This window comes from Solanum pennellii, chromosome 7, assembly GCF_001406875.1.
Source record: "Solanum pennellii chromosome 7, SPENNV200".
Lineage (NCBI taxonomy): Eukaryota > Viridiplantae > Streptophyta > Magnoliopsida > Solanales > Solanaceae > Solanum > Solanum pennellii.
In genome coordinates this window covers 1,585,588-1,600,391 of record NC_028643.1, presented here as the reverse complement: position 1 = coordinate 1,600,391, position 14,804 = coordinate 1,585,588, and the positions used below count along the sequence as shown (strand labels likewise).

At 36.2% G+C, this 14,804-nt stretch overlaps 2 protein-coding genes across 2 annotated transcripts in view; one reads left to right on the top strand and one right to left on the bottom strand.

The window, feature by feature from the left end:
- Positions 1-520: 520 nt before the first annotated feature.
- On the bottom strand, positions 521-6,887 carry LOC107025824 (adenylosuccinate lyase-like). The gene is made up of 10 exons (XM_015226586.2): positions 6,690-6,887; positions 4,678-4,830; positions 4,319-4,534; positions 3,758-3,940; positions 3,387-3,608; positions 2,835-2,951; positions 2,612-2,755; positions 2,091-2,192; positions 1,872-1,940; positions 521-1,264 (listed from the first exon to the last, which is right to left on the bottom strand). The coding sequence occupies exons 1-10, from the start codon at positions 6,885-6,887 to the stop codon at positions 1,028-1,030; spliced, it is 1,641 nt and encodes a 546-aa protein (XP_015082072.1). The 3' UTR covers positions 521-1,027.
- A 664-nt stretch (positions 6,888-7,551) lies between these two features.
- LOC107025826 (preprotein translocase subunit SCY1, chloroplastic) overlaps positions 7,552-14,804 on the top strand; it is a 7,770-nt gene continuing 517 nt past the window's right edge. Inside the window, exons 1-8 of the mRNA XM_015226587.2 lie at positions 7,552-7,798; positions 9,932-10,074; positions 10,166-10,551; positions 11,046-11,345; positions 11,431-11,523; positions 12,522-12,645; positions 13,205-13,368; positions 14,452-14,789. Of these exons, the coding sequence (XP_015082073.1) occupies positions 7,626-7,798; positions 9,932-10,074; positions 10,166-10,551; positions 11,046-11,345; positions 11,431-11,523; positions 12,522-12,645; positions 13,205-13,368; positions 14,452-14,679 (1,611 nt within the window). The 5' untranslated portion in view covers positions 7,552-7,625 and the 3' untranslated portion in view covers positions 14,680-14,789. The remainder of the gene's footprint in view (positions 7,799-9,931; positions 10,075-10,165; positions 10,552-11,045; positions 11,346-11,430; positions 11,524-12,521; positions 12,646-13,204; positions 13,369-14,451; positions 14,790-14,804) is intronic.

Here is a 14,804-nt window from a genome sequence, read left to right as displayed (position 1 = left end):
TAGGATTTCAAACAAGACGCGGAAAGATCCCAACCATCACATTATAATTATGATTATGGTTGATGAAACATTGACTACTTCAAAAGGAGTTGAGAGAATTTATGATCAAGTGTTTATTACATTGAACTAGTATAGAAATAGATACATTGAAGTGACTCATTTTGGCCTACATTCATGTTCCTTTACTATTATTAGATTATGACCCTTTTGTATTTCTGTTATATCTTGAATATAATCATACATACAATGTGGCCCAATTTTTGTACTTATCCAGTCATTGATTTTCTCAGCAATTTATGCAAAAGTTATTGGTTCAAGTTGTGATCAATAAAACCATTTTTGTTGCTTTGGTCTAAGTCCATGTTTTTCATGGCTGAAACTAATGTTTGATCGTAGGTTCGAGTTGTGGAAACAGTCACCAACCTTAGAGTGCATCCCTTCCTCAGATTCTGCTAACACGAGATGCTTCATGCATCGAACTGCTCTTTAACCCAATTTGTTAGCATTGAATTCATGTAAATGATGTAAAGATAGGTAGAATAAAAATTGTACTTTAAATTCATGAACATCCCAACATGACTTATCACAACATAATTTTCTCAAGTGCATAGTATCACCCTAGCATATAATCGTTGTCGATAGCATCTAGAGTCTCTCTTCCAATCGCGCAGAGATAAATAACATGAAGTTTTTCGAAAAATGAGATAACGTATCGTACTGTTTACCTTCCCATGGATGGAAAACTGGAAATATTGTTGTTCTGCTTTCCCTATCTTCAGAATGCAACATCTCGAACGACTCTGCATCTGCAAATAATGGATAGCAGAAGCGAATCCAAAATTTAAATTTGACGGAGTTAACATTTAGGTTCTTGCAACTGAATGCATCTCTTCTGAAATTAGGTGATCAAAATTCAAGAACTTCTTGAAATTTTAGTGACTTTTCACATATAATCTATACTTGGATTCAGTTTGAACCCGTTGACTGTATGCTCCATACGCCATCGGGCTGCAAGGTTCTTCAGCTCTCATTTCAAAAGATATGGACTACTCAACAGAAATATGGCCTCGTTAACGTTGTTAGCCAATTCTGCAGCTGCTCCAACGTAAGTATGAGGCGTTAAGTTCAAGAGAGATGTCTTTGCATCAGCTGGTATGTCCAACTTTTGTATGAATTCTCTAATGCTTTCTTTGTTCACCGCTCTTCCTCGGGTTAACTCCTTCAGCTTCTCATAAGGTTCTGGCACACCGTACCTTCGCATCACCTAAATACCAAACAAAAATTGAAATCTTATCGTAAAGTTCATCAAGAAACATACTACGTATATTTAGATCATTTCATACACACCTAAGGAAGTTGTTTTAGACGACCTACAATTCCTTGGAATCCATGCAAATCTAACGAAAAATGGAGAAAGAAGGAAAAAATAGATCTATATAGGGTGATATCAATAAGTTAGAAATGTGTTGGGTCATGTTAGTATGTTATGTTTACTTTAGGTCCTATGTCATTTACGAGTCTACTAGTCATTGCCGACATTTTTATGCCAGTTGAAAATAGAGAATCCTAGTACTTTTCAATTCGTATTTATTTAGTGCAATATCAGTCTGAGACGAGTTTTAATTAGAACAACATTGTCAGTGATGATTCATATAGCCGACCCTAACTTGTTTGGGATTGGAGGCTTTGTTGTATATCAATAGATAGGTTTGAAGACCAGACCTTGAAACATATCTTTGCAAGCACTACCAGCTTTATACCTAATATATTTCATCAGTCATATAAGGAAGTACGGATAAAAAGTAAATGCATATGCCTTTCAGGCTTGACTAATACCGATAAGAAGTCCAGATAAAGCAAAAGCTGCATACCGTTTGTATTGGTTCAGCAAGAACCTCCCATGTTTTGTCTAAATCTTCCATCAGAGCAGCTTCATTCACCTATATTCAAAACCAATAAGTCAGCAAAGTCGGAACAATTTGATGAGTTCATGCTTCAGCATGGGTTGTATTTCATTACATTCTCAAAAAAAAAAAAAATGTGTGCAGCACAGTAGTTTAATATGTAGAATTTCAACTAGTATTGCTTACCTGAAGCTTCTGAATTCCCTGTAATGCACTTCTATAAGCAAGAAGAGAATGCCCTAGTCCTACTCCCATGTTTCTCAGAACAGTTGAATCTGTCAAATCACGCTGCAAATGACAATTTGGATCAAGAGAAATTTACGAACAAGACACACAAGCAACTAAAGGTATCGTATAAGGGCACCCACAAATTGACATGCTCTAAAATACGTTGTTATACAAGTCTTTTCAAACTTTTTAATATGCCATCACGATTTACAAGTAGAACAGTACTCCAGTCAAACATTTCTATAATTGCATTGTTTATTTCGATAATTTTGCCTGCTATAGCCTAGTGCTATATAATATACCATAACATGTAAAATCAGCTCTCAAAAGAATTTGGCCATTATAGTGAAATGTTGTTATGAGAAAGGTCTTACTGTAGCACCCAAATATGTGTTTAATCAACGAAAAATGAAGCTTAAAATTATTTGGTAGAATATTTTACTAACAAGATAAAGATAACATGACCAGATTTGACATACCTGCCAGCGTGAAATAGGTAGTTTAGTGCTCAAATGGGATAAATCTCCATTAGCTACTCCAAGATTGCCTTCACTATTTTCAAAGTCAATTGGATTTACTTTGTGAGGCATCGTCGAGGACCCAATTTCACCAGCTTTAGTTGTCTAACATAAAAGAATTATGAACTCCATTATCTGCCAAAAGAATATAATAGAAGATATATCTAAAATACAGGATAGTCACCTGTTTAAAGTAACCCAGAGAAATGTATCCCCAAACGTCTCTATCAAAATCAACCAAAATGTTGTTAAACTGGACGATCGAGTGAAAAAGTTTGGCCATATAGTCATGAGTTTCAATCTGCATTACAATGATATTGAGTTAGAAGTTGAAAAACGATTGCTAATGTGGTAATACACCCTCCTTTCCATTTTATATCACACGTTCCTTTCTGGGCTGTTCCAGAAAGATCAACTTATGTCTATATTTGGAATTCCTTCGACTTTAACATTTCATATTTTGCCCTGATGACATGACATGTTGAAGACCGCAAGATTCTAAGGGTTAATTTAGTGTGTTACATATATTTGGCCTATGCACTAAAAGTCTTTATTTCTTAAACTCAATACATAAGTTATACACCAGCTATAAACCTCCCTCTAACTAATGCATAAAGCTCTGTTACAAAATGAATTATGCTACATCCAATACAATAAATTAGAAAAGAAGAAAGGAAAGTAAAGCTACACCGGTGCTGATTGAAAAGAACAAAAGGAATCAGCCTATAAAACAAACCTGAGGAACATATGGATTGAATTCTAATCCAAGTGACAAGACAAACTCCTCTGCAATTTCTGGCCAGTTTATTTCAGGATACGCAGCTACATGTGCATTGTAGTTTCCTACAGCACCAGCAAATTTCCCAAGCATCTCAATTTGAGAAATCTCCTTTCTTTCCCTACTCAATCGATAAGCAAAAATTGCCATTTCCTTTCCAAGGGTTGTCGGTGAAGCTGGCTACAAGGTGAAAAAAGAATGAGTGAACTACATTATGCAGTCACTGAGGATATATATAAGACCACTGTTTTCCACGGACGTTAAGCTTCTTGTATCAAAACCTATTCAAAGTACACCTAACTAGAGGACTGTCGGGAAAAGAAGTATACCTGCCCATGGGTGCGAGAAAGCATAGGAACAGAAGAATGTGTTGTGGCCATGTCACAAATTGCTTTAATCAATTCATCCATGACTGGCAAGATGACCGTGTTCAAAGCTCCTTTCAGCATCAATGCATGGGCGAGATTGTTAATGTCCTCAGATGTACATGCAAAGTGAAAAAACTCGAGTACCTACCACAAAAAGAGGGACAACTATAAAAAAGATGCATGTGCAAAATAAAGCTTTCGGGGGTTGCCAGGTCTCATAGAAATACTTTTAGCTTGAAAGAAGATGCACGTGGAAAGTAAGACAGGAATTATTATTTTTTGGACAAGGAACGCCGCTACCCTTTGGGTGAGCACAAGGCAAACCCCGTACACAATAGCTCACAAATCAGACAAGAGAGGTAAACCACACTAGTCAAGCCCCATGCGACGAGCTCAACCCAGAAGGCCAACTCCCTGCTGTCGGAGTCAAAGAGTTTCGAACTTGAGACCTCCATAATAGAAGTCCCAAGCCAAACCTTCTGAGCCACCCCGAACAATAGTATGACAAGAATCTATTCATACCTTAGATATCTCTGGATGTGATTGGCATTTTTGTTTCAAGAAGTATTCCACTGCTTTCACATCATGGTTTGTGACTCTCTCGATCTTCTTAACTTCCAAGGCATCATTCATACTAAATCCATCAATCAAGTCATGCAAAAATGTCTGAGCTTCTTCAGAGAAGGTTGGAACTTCAACAATTTGAGGTATTTGAGACATTTTTATCAACCACTTAATCTGACAAGAAGAGACATCACAAAAATTTCACTATTGCTAAGTGTTTATCCACACAGTAATCTAATTTTATTTCAAAAATTCTCAAAGGAATATTTCAAAATTAAACTTTACTACTAGATAGTCAAGGAGGAAAAAGTAACCACCTCAACCAAAATGCGGAACCGAATTAATCCATACTCGCTCATAAACGGAGCCAATTCTTTGACTTTACCCCAATAACGACCATCCAATGGGCATAAAGCTGTTAAACTTGAGAGTTCTAGATCTTGAGAATGATTAGAAGACATCTCTGTGACCTGGGAAGTTTAAGAAGATACCATATCAATACATTATTCAAGCGTTAATTCCTCCAAAAAAAGAAAAAAAGAAAGAGACATCATTCCACAAGATAATAATAATAAGATGAGCTGAGTACCAATGAACTCCACACACAGATATGAAATTGTAAGAAAAATTACATAACATAACGAGTCTTTCCATAATTGCATCTTACCCCAGCAAATGATACATCTCGTACATTATCAATTCCCATAGAGCATTTGCTGCAAGATGGTAAATCAGATGTTGTCCCACAAAAGCATCTGGAACTATGCAATTCCTTCCTAGTCAAATTAGGAATACAAAACAGGGAACTAACATCTCTTTTTTTTCGTTGTTTTGGTGGGTAACAAGAATAGACACTTTACTGGACAGCCTGTTCAATAAATTGCAGAGATTCTGCAAGGCCTAGGTTTGGATAGAAGTAGATGTAAATATACACAACCATATTCTAAACCATGGAATTGTAGATCTAGTGACAACAAAGAAGAGAGAAAGAAGAGAGTGAAATTTAGTGGAAATGATCTCTCAATACGTTATTTTATGGTGTATACTTTTTCTCTTAAAAGACAAATATTCTTGCATTGCTGTTGAAGGAGGACTCTGGTGATTTTGGGTTGAAGTTGTGTACTTCTTTCCCTGTTGTTTTACTGCTTTGAACTGTGATGGTTGTTGTGAAAGGTGGTTTTCATGAATTCTAATGAATAATTTTGTCTCATCCCAACAAGCTGACAAGAATCGTGCCAGCAGTGGCAAAGGAGGAGAGAATCCTAAAAGAAGGAGAATGAAAACCCAGCTGTTTATCATCAAGATTGCACCTTTACTGTAATATGCATATACCATATAGCAAATTGACCTAGATGGTAGCCGTGATAAAGGAGAAAAGTTGTGGTAACTTGACATTCAGAATAAAACTAGTCAAGTTATGTTGAGTCCTCAAAATAGATAGATAAGCTTAAATGGAACACCATGTACAATGAAGATCCATATAGCAGCCTGCAACTTGATTGGTATTGATGCGCAGTTGCTGATGTTAAAACGATCAGTTCTAATTAGCAAGGAACTAAAGTTAGACAGTCCACTAAAGAAAGTCCGGACGAAAACATACAACTAAAAGGGATATCTTTATCTCTTTAGGATTTGAGTCCTGACCTCCAATGTCTGCACCTACTTCATTGACCAATAAACTACACCCTTAGATGCACATATCTCATGCTTAAAACTCGCCAATCAAACTAGTGCTTTTAAAATTAGGGAAAATGAGCAAATGCGAGAGCTAAAAAGCCATTTTCCATGTGCAACTTCCGAATCTCTCACACAATGGGAAGATTCTTTCTATCAAAAGATAGTTAAAAAAGACACAAACAACACATTGAAGGTTAATCAGCAACCTGTCATCTGGAAATATGCATACAAGAATGCTCCCAAAAAACTATTTTTCTTCTATTAGTACTAAGTAGCCTCAGAGCTAGTAAGCAAGCATCTAAAACATAATTTCCCTATGAACTCCTAAACTGCTAACAACTCTGCTGTTATATGGATTCTTTAAGATTCAAACAGCATTCCCTCTTCCCGTAAAGGTAGAGGTAAGGTGTGCGTACATCCTATCCTCTTCCGACCCCACTTGTGCCATAACATTCCAACACAGAGTATACTATTGGTGTTAGCTCACATAATTAAATACATAGGAACTGATAAAACTAATTCATAAACACATAAAAAAAACAGTCTTCAGCATAAAAACCAAACAAATAAAAGGAAGAATTGTCCAAAGAAAGCACCACAAATTGAAACTTCATCTCATATAAAAAAAAAACCCCATTAAGAAAAATCTAACCTTTTCTTGAGTTTTCAAAGAGCTGATAGTAGACCCTTTAACTATTCCTCTACAAGAACAGATTTTTCTTACTGGAAACGAAAAATTCAATTGATTTAGCCAAGAATTTTGAAGAAAGTTGGATTTTTGGGTAATGGGGTTCGATAAAAACATTGTCTTGTTTACACCTGAAGCACTGAAAGAAGTTCCAAGTTCCATTTTTTTTTTGAGCTGAACTTGGTAGGACTACAAGAGAAGTAGGGTTTTAGTTTTTTGGTGAAGTGTTCTTTTTTACTGTTATAATAAACTTGTTTTTTTTTCTTTTGTTATTTATTTGTGGAAGGGAAATATGGTTTAAGAACCTGCTCAAGGTCAAAATTAAATAATTTTTGCTATATTTTACATATTTTTATAAATTTTAAAAAATTTAATGTCAAATAAAAAAGGTGTGACAAATGAAACATGAAATATTTATTGGTTTTTGATGTTATAATAAAATAAAAATCAATAAAAGTATACCAATTAGAAAGTAGATTCAAGAAAAAAATATGAATTTCAAATGACATCACAATGAGTATAAATCACCAAACTTGTTATGATTTCGAATAAATAACATGATGTTTGAATTAAGTATAGATTATGAATTCAAATTAAATAAAAATATTTATTTAAGTGAAAAGGATAAAAAGACGAGTTTATTATCCATTGAGTTTCAAATGATATGTTTTGAACCTTCACAAATTTTCTATTTGATTATCAATAAGAGGAAAAAATAACTTTCTCAAACTAAGGAAACCTAAAAGCTAATAATTATAAACTATAAGGACCCAAGTGATCATCAATGAACTTATATATAGAAAGAGCTAAAGTATATATTCTTTCTAGTTTAAGAATAATGTAATTCATAAATAAAATTTCAAGATAAAATTGAAGAGTGTGTGTCTGTGTGAGAGGATAATGTTGATAACAGTCAGAGAAATTTCTTCTTCTTCTCTGTGCTTCAATTCCAAGCAGCTACACTCTTTAAAGGTTAATAGAGTCACCCCAATTTGTAAAGCCAGCAGCCTCAGTTTCCATAAAAAATCCACTGCCCCATCATGGAATCTTGGTCTTTTTGAATCCACAAACAGGTAATTTCTTGAAAATAAAATGTACCCTTTTGTTCAGTTTTTTGCTCAATTTGATAAAAACTATATGCTGTGAATATAAAGACTTGAACTTTTTGCTCTGTTTGTTGTAATGTTTTTTGTTTAACCCTGGTTATGTTTGCTCCAAGGTAGGTGCTGTCTTGAAAATAAAATGAACCCTTTTGGTTTCTTTGTTCAGATTTTACTCAATTTGATTAAAATATATGCTGTGAATGGAGAAGACTTGAACTTTCTTATTCTGCTTGTTGTAATGGTTTTTGGTACTTCCTTGAAAATAAAATGTACCATTTTGGTCTTCTTTATTTCAAAGATAGGTACTTTCTTGATAAAATGTGTCTTTGCTCTTACTTGAGTTGGGTTTTGCTAAATTTGATAAATATGTGCTGTGAAGAAGATATAAACTTGAAGTTTTTGCGTAGGAGGGTGTGGCCTAGTGGTCAATGTAGTTCGTTGAGCATGATAAGGTCTCTGGTTCAACACAGACAAAAACACTAGATGATTTCTTTCCATTGGTTCTTGTCTTTGGTGGACAAAGCTACCTTGTACCTATTGCTTGTAGGAGGTGGGATCCCGTGGAATTAGTCGAGGTGCGCGCAAGCTAGCCCGGACACCACGGTTATCAAAAAAAAAACACTTGAACCTTCTTACTGTTTGTTGTAATGGGTCATGTTTGAAACTTCTAAATTTTAATTCATTGATTCCTCAAAAAAGTCTTGAACATTCATATTGGTCTTCTTCACTCCACAAACAGATACTTTGTTGAAAATGGAATATACCCTTTTGGTCTCATTGTTCTTAGATGCCTTGGTTTTTGCTCAATTCGATAAAAGTATGTTATGTAGATAAAGACTTGAACTTTCTCACTATTTCTTGTAATGGGTCATGTTTAAAACTTATAAGTTTTAATTCATTGATTCCTCAAACAAGCCTTGAACTTCCATGCTGTTTATTGTGATGATTCTTGTATAGGGCTTCTAATTTTGAGGAATTTAAGACATTTGTGTTGCCTTTTCTTTTCTGGAATTGTGTTTTTTACTTTCATGGTGAGTGTTTTCCCTGAAAAGAATTACTGAATCTGAATGCTTGTATGTTTGGAGAATTTTACTATGGTCCTATTGTTAAATTATAATCTGAAGGTTTTTTTTCCGGTTAAAAGCATGAGACGGATAGTTTCTTTTTCTCCCGCGGAGGAAGTTCAATGAATCTTTGACTTATTGAGTATATTCTTTTTTTGAGAACAATAGAGGAAATGTAAGAGTAAGGGCCCTTATCTTGAAACTAGATAAAGGGACTTATGGAAAGGGAATCTAGAGAAAGTTCAGACCTGGAGATTGGTGCGATTTATGGGCAGCGTAAAAAAGCTCTAAGGTCCATGGGGCTTTAAGCGCAATATGCAAATAGGGTGTGAGCTTCAATGAGAAAAGGCTCAAAGGGATATATGCTTAGTCCAAGACTAATTATAAGCATGAATGGCAAATATATGAACAAGGAGATTGAAATTTTTTTACGATAAAGTGAAACATCAATTGTTTGGTCCCGCCTCTTTAGAAGAGGCTCATTGGCAAGGGAATGTATGCCTTAGAGCTTTGTTGACAACACTAAAATGTACTTTAATCGAGGTGAAGCGCTCAACACGTTTTGAGCCTCGCTTCAGGGCTTAAGTGTGCCTTTGACAACATTGCATATGGGAAGATTTAAGTAAAGCTCAGAAGTTCTTTTTTTTTTCTTCTTTTGAACTTTGGCCTTTTTTAAAAGCTAGTCACTTAGAGTGTTGAGACACTTGCTCACTAGAAATAAAACTCGTAAAGTTGAACTATAGAAGGATATGCTTGTTTGGGACATCAAAGTTTTGTCATGGTTGGATATCAACTTTTATTTCTCTGTTTTTGTATTTTGATCATACACATACTTCTTATGATTTTGAGGTTGTGAAGTAGTAGAATTTGTGCATGAAATCTTGAACTGTTATGTGCCGTTCACATACACTTTTTCCTTCCTTGATCTCTTTGTGCTACTATTTTCTGTCGATCCATTTCATTGATTTAACTATTTCTGCATCAAATTCCTAAATCTTTAGTTTTTTTCTTCTTTCTGACTGTTACCCTCTTTCTCCAGCTGTGATAATTCAGTATTTGATCCATTGGGTATCAATTCAGGTAAATCATCCTGGGATAATTTAGTGAGCTTGCTCTCTCAGACATTTGAAAGCTCCTCAAACACTAGAAAAGAGAAAAATTCATCAGCTAGAGGGTTGGCAGGTAGTCTAACTAATCTGTGATACTGTGCTTTTATACTTTTGATAACACCCCAAAATCTTAACCTTTGATTAGGATTTCTTGTCACTGTCAGCTGCAATTGAAGATACTAGCATTGATTTTGGGGACTTCTTCAAAGGCCCGTTACCAGGAAAGTTTCTAAAGCTATTAGGCTTTTTGGCTTTGTCACGACTCGGGATCTATATACCGCTCGGTGGAGTAAATCGGGAGGCCTTTGTTGGCAATTTAGATGAGAATAGTATTTTAAGTACTTTGGATTCCTTTTCCGGTGGAGGTATAGGTCGCCTTGGTATATGCTCCCTAGGTATTGTTCCCTTCATTAATGCACAAATTGTGTTTCAACTTCTTGCTCAAATCTACCCCAAGTTGCAAGAACTTCAGAAAAGAGAAGGTGAAGCTGGAAGAAAGAAAGTTCTCCAGTATACTCGCTATGCTTCTGTTGGATTTGCCGTAGTACAGGTAATATTTCCTAGAAAAACTGTTATTACTTGAATGAAGAAGCATTTGGATTAGGCATAATACACAACCAAACACTCAAACTTGAACTCAACTGGCAAGTAAGCTCCCCGAGAGTGCACATCAGGACACCTCAACTTGGTCGCAACTGACAACTTGACACTCCAACTTGTCCCCTCTGTGTCTTGTGGACACTCGACGCTGACGTGGACATATGTTTTGGAGTTGTCTAGATGATCATTTTGTTAGTTGGAGTGTTCAACTGACAGTGATGACGAGTTGAGGTGTCTTGATGTGCATATTCAACGTTGGAGCGCTTACTTGCCAGCTAAGGCCAAGTTTGTCTATCTGTTTATGTATTTTACCTTTTGAATAAGATATTTCGTGAACAAAACAGTATCTGTAGTCTGTTTTTAATCTGATCTCACTTGTACGTCGTGGTCGAATAATTGCAGAATCAATTGGAAAATTACACTTTTCTTTAACTTCTGTGGCAGGCAATTGGCCAAGTATTGTTCCTTCGCCCTTATGTTAATGACTTCAGTACCCAGTGGGCAATTTCTTCCGTTGTACTTTTGACCCTCGGCTCAGTATTTACGACTTATATTGGGGAGCGAATCACTGATTTAAAACTTGGAAATGGTACATCTCTTTTGATCTTTACAAATATCATTTCCTACTTGCCAGCGTCCTTTGGTAGGACAGTCGCCCAGGCCTATCAAGATGGTAATTATGTTGGGCTCGTTGGCATCCTAGTCTCATTCTTTCTGCTAGTCCTTAGCATTGTATATGTTCAGGTATGTTCTTATGTCTAAATTACTTGGCATTTAACTTATTGTCATGCCGTTGATTGCTAACAGCGTTCTCAACCACGTTTTTCAGGAAGCAGAGAGGAAAATTCCGCTAAATTATGCATCAAGGTATACTGGCAGAACAGGAGGAGGACTTCAAAAATCTGCATACTTACCATTTAAAGTTAGTAGTCTTTTGTCTCCTCTTTCATTTAGTTTATTTTGAAGGATTGTAATGCTAAATAAACACGAGGTGCGGACTCTTATTTCATGAGAGGAGTGAGGGTTGAAATTGTTTACCTGTGGAAGAAGTTACTTAGTACTGGTTTGAAATTTCCTCTTGCTTCGTTTGTGGTTAGTCATCGGATAAGTCATTTCACATGCAAGCATGTGCGGGAGAAGTGAGTGCGACAATTGCGTCATAGGTTCAGAACTACAATTTATCTTCCGAACACCCTATAAACCCCAACTCTACATCCGTAATCTAAGTTGCTTGAACTTCTCACTTTCAGTGCTGCACCCGTATCAACACGATGTTGGTCTGGGTGTCGGTGTGGGTATGGGATCCTTACTGGATCTGGCAACCAATTTTGGATACTTTGACCAAAATCGACAGAGAAATTGGTACAGATGCAATGATTTTTTGTTCTTAAAACAAAAGTTAAGGTGAAATTGAAGAAATGGAATACTTTGTATATAGAAATTTCTCTGTCAATCCTTTTCTTTATATCTACTTTTAGGATTCTCCTCTTGATCATTATTTTCTCCTCGGAATACCTTGTTAGTTTTCCACATATTGTGTCAAAATTTAGACGTATAACTCTATTCTTAGATATTTGAATTAAATTTAGCCAAATCCCCTCACCCGTCTCGGCACTTGGATCTATACCCCGAATCTTAAAATTCTAGATCCGTACCCGTATCGGACACCTGCACCCGAGTCTGAGCAACTTAGACGATAGTCATGTTTTGTTTCCATGCGCATGCTTTTATCAGAGTCATTATATGGTAATCTCCAGTACTTTTTGTAGATTGTTTGGTAGCTCAAGTGAATAAGACAAGGAGACACATCGGTCCTGCTAATCCTTATATTTGTGATGGAAGTGTGCAGTGAAGTTCTTTTGCACTTAGAAATTTATGATCCTTCTTAGTTACAACTTACAGATATATTACAATGAACAGGTGAACAGTTCAGGAGTAATGCCGATTATTTTCTCTACATCATCACTAGCCCTTCCTGGCACTTTGGCACGTTTCACCGGTGTAGGTTTTCTGAGAAACGCTGCAGCAGGTTTAAACCCTGGAGGTAAGTAAAAGACAGTGCAGTTACCTTACTTCACGTTCACCTTTCACTGAAAAAATTTTGTGCATTAAACTCGACTCTGTCTGAAGTTATTATGCATATGCATCTCCTTTCCTGATGTACAAAAAATTTGAAAAAAATTGCCGACTATCTCTAAGCGAAGAGGTTTAGTCTTGTAAAACATGTTCTGCAATACTTTTGAGTTAGTGGTAATATGCAAAAGATAGAGCAACTAGAGGCAGAAATGGGAAAGTGACTTGTCTAAGGTGGACTGGGTGGTATTCTTATTAAAGCCTTGCACTGCAGAGAAATTACATGGGGCTGTGGTCTAAATCTTCTCCCCAAGGGGAGATTATCGGTGAGGTGGTGACTGTCATTTTGGAAATAAAAGGGAAAAGATAAAAACTGGTTTTTGTATTTTCAACAAAAGAAATAAGCAAAACAATGAGAATTAGCGTATTATTATTGGTAGTACATTTCCTTCAGCACATGCATGTGTGGACTTAATTGTTTCACTTTGTATTATTTTGAGGGCTACAACTAAACAGCTGTTCATTTGAAGGTTCTTTCTATCTGCCGACAAACATTTTGTTGATTGCCTTCTTCAATTACTATTATACATTCCTGCAATTGGACCCTGATGATGTCAGTGATCAGTTGAAACGACAAGGTGCCTCAATCCCACTTGTTCGACCGGGTAAAAGCACAGCGGCATTCATCAAAACGGTATTATTCCCTTCTCCGGTTTCTTTGATAGTCGTGTTCTCTTTCTGCTTAATGCCTATCTCGATTCTCAAATATAGTTCTTCACCCATCATTTTCATAACATCGAAATGATCTGACACATCTAACGGGAAATTGTCCCACAGCTTTGGTAAGCTCAGTTCTTACTGCACTAAGAAACTAAAAATCGTTCTAGTATTAATCTAGCAGGACCGATGCTCTTTCTTAAGTGAGAATAGGCATTTTCAGTATTTGGATCTTTTGATGGAGATATCAGAAAGCTGTAAATATGTTTAGATATTTATATAAAAGACACTCTCTCTCTGTCTCATTCTATGTGAATAAGTTCGGAGAGTGACGGTCAAAGAACCTAATTTTTGGTCGGAATTTAGACAGATTTATCAAACTTTTTGAAGAAAATATACATTGATTTGAAACTACATAAAAGTAATAGAAGTCACAATGGTTAATAATTCAAGATAATACAACAACAAATACCCAATGTAATCCCAGAGGTGGGTTTGGGGAGGGTAGAGGGTAGACAAAAGGTTGTTTCGGATAGATCTTCGACTTAAAATAAGAATAATTCAAGATAATAAGATGGAAAAATTCTCATCAAAGAAAAATGATTCACCCCCATAGTTATAGTGTCATGTCCCCATAGTTATATGTATTACCTTTAATAGTTAGATTAGCCACCATATTTGGATCCTCAAATGTTTTAAGCAAGGTGGATCTTGTGTTTGAAATCGTTGACCCGATTAATCTGGATTTGTGTCACATAAGGCCTATTAAAGGGTGAAGCTCCCTACTAGGAGTTTCTCCATTCTCAAGGCTCGAATCAGAGATCTCTGTTTAAGGGTTGAAGGATACTATTTATCCCACCGCAACCTTTGGTAGTGCGATTTCACTTCATTGTTTCTTTTCTAGTAAGGATAGTGTCCCTTTTCTGTATACTTGACTCTCTAGAATCAGTAATTGATGTACCGCATATATACTGTATAAATAGCTGCACGTGGTAATCTTATTAAGGTTCAAAGATGAAAGTGTTTTGTCTTGATGCATGCCATAAATGGGGATTTACAGGTACTCAGCCGGATATCAGTTCTTGGTTCAGCATTTTTGGCACTTCTCGCTGCTGGCCCTGCTGTGATTGAACAAGCCACACACCTCACTGCTTTCCGAGGCTTTGCAGGCACGTCAGTGCTTATTCTTGTTGGTTGTGCTACAGACACTGCAAGGAAAGTACAAGCGGAGATCATATCCCAAAAGTACAAGAATATTGAGTTTTACGACATTGATAATAAATATTGAAACAAGACTTCTGGTTAAAGCTGGAGAAATGAGATTGTATTACATAAAAGAGAACATAAACGCCACGACAAAAACTTGATCTGGACGTGAGAGAGACTCTACTGTCGACTCCCCCCCCCCCCCCC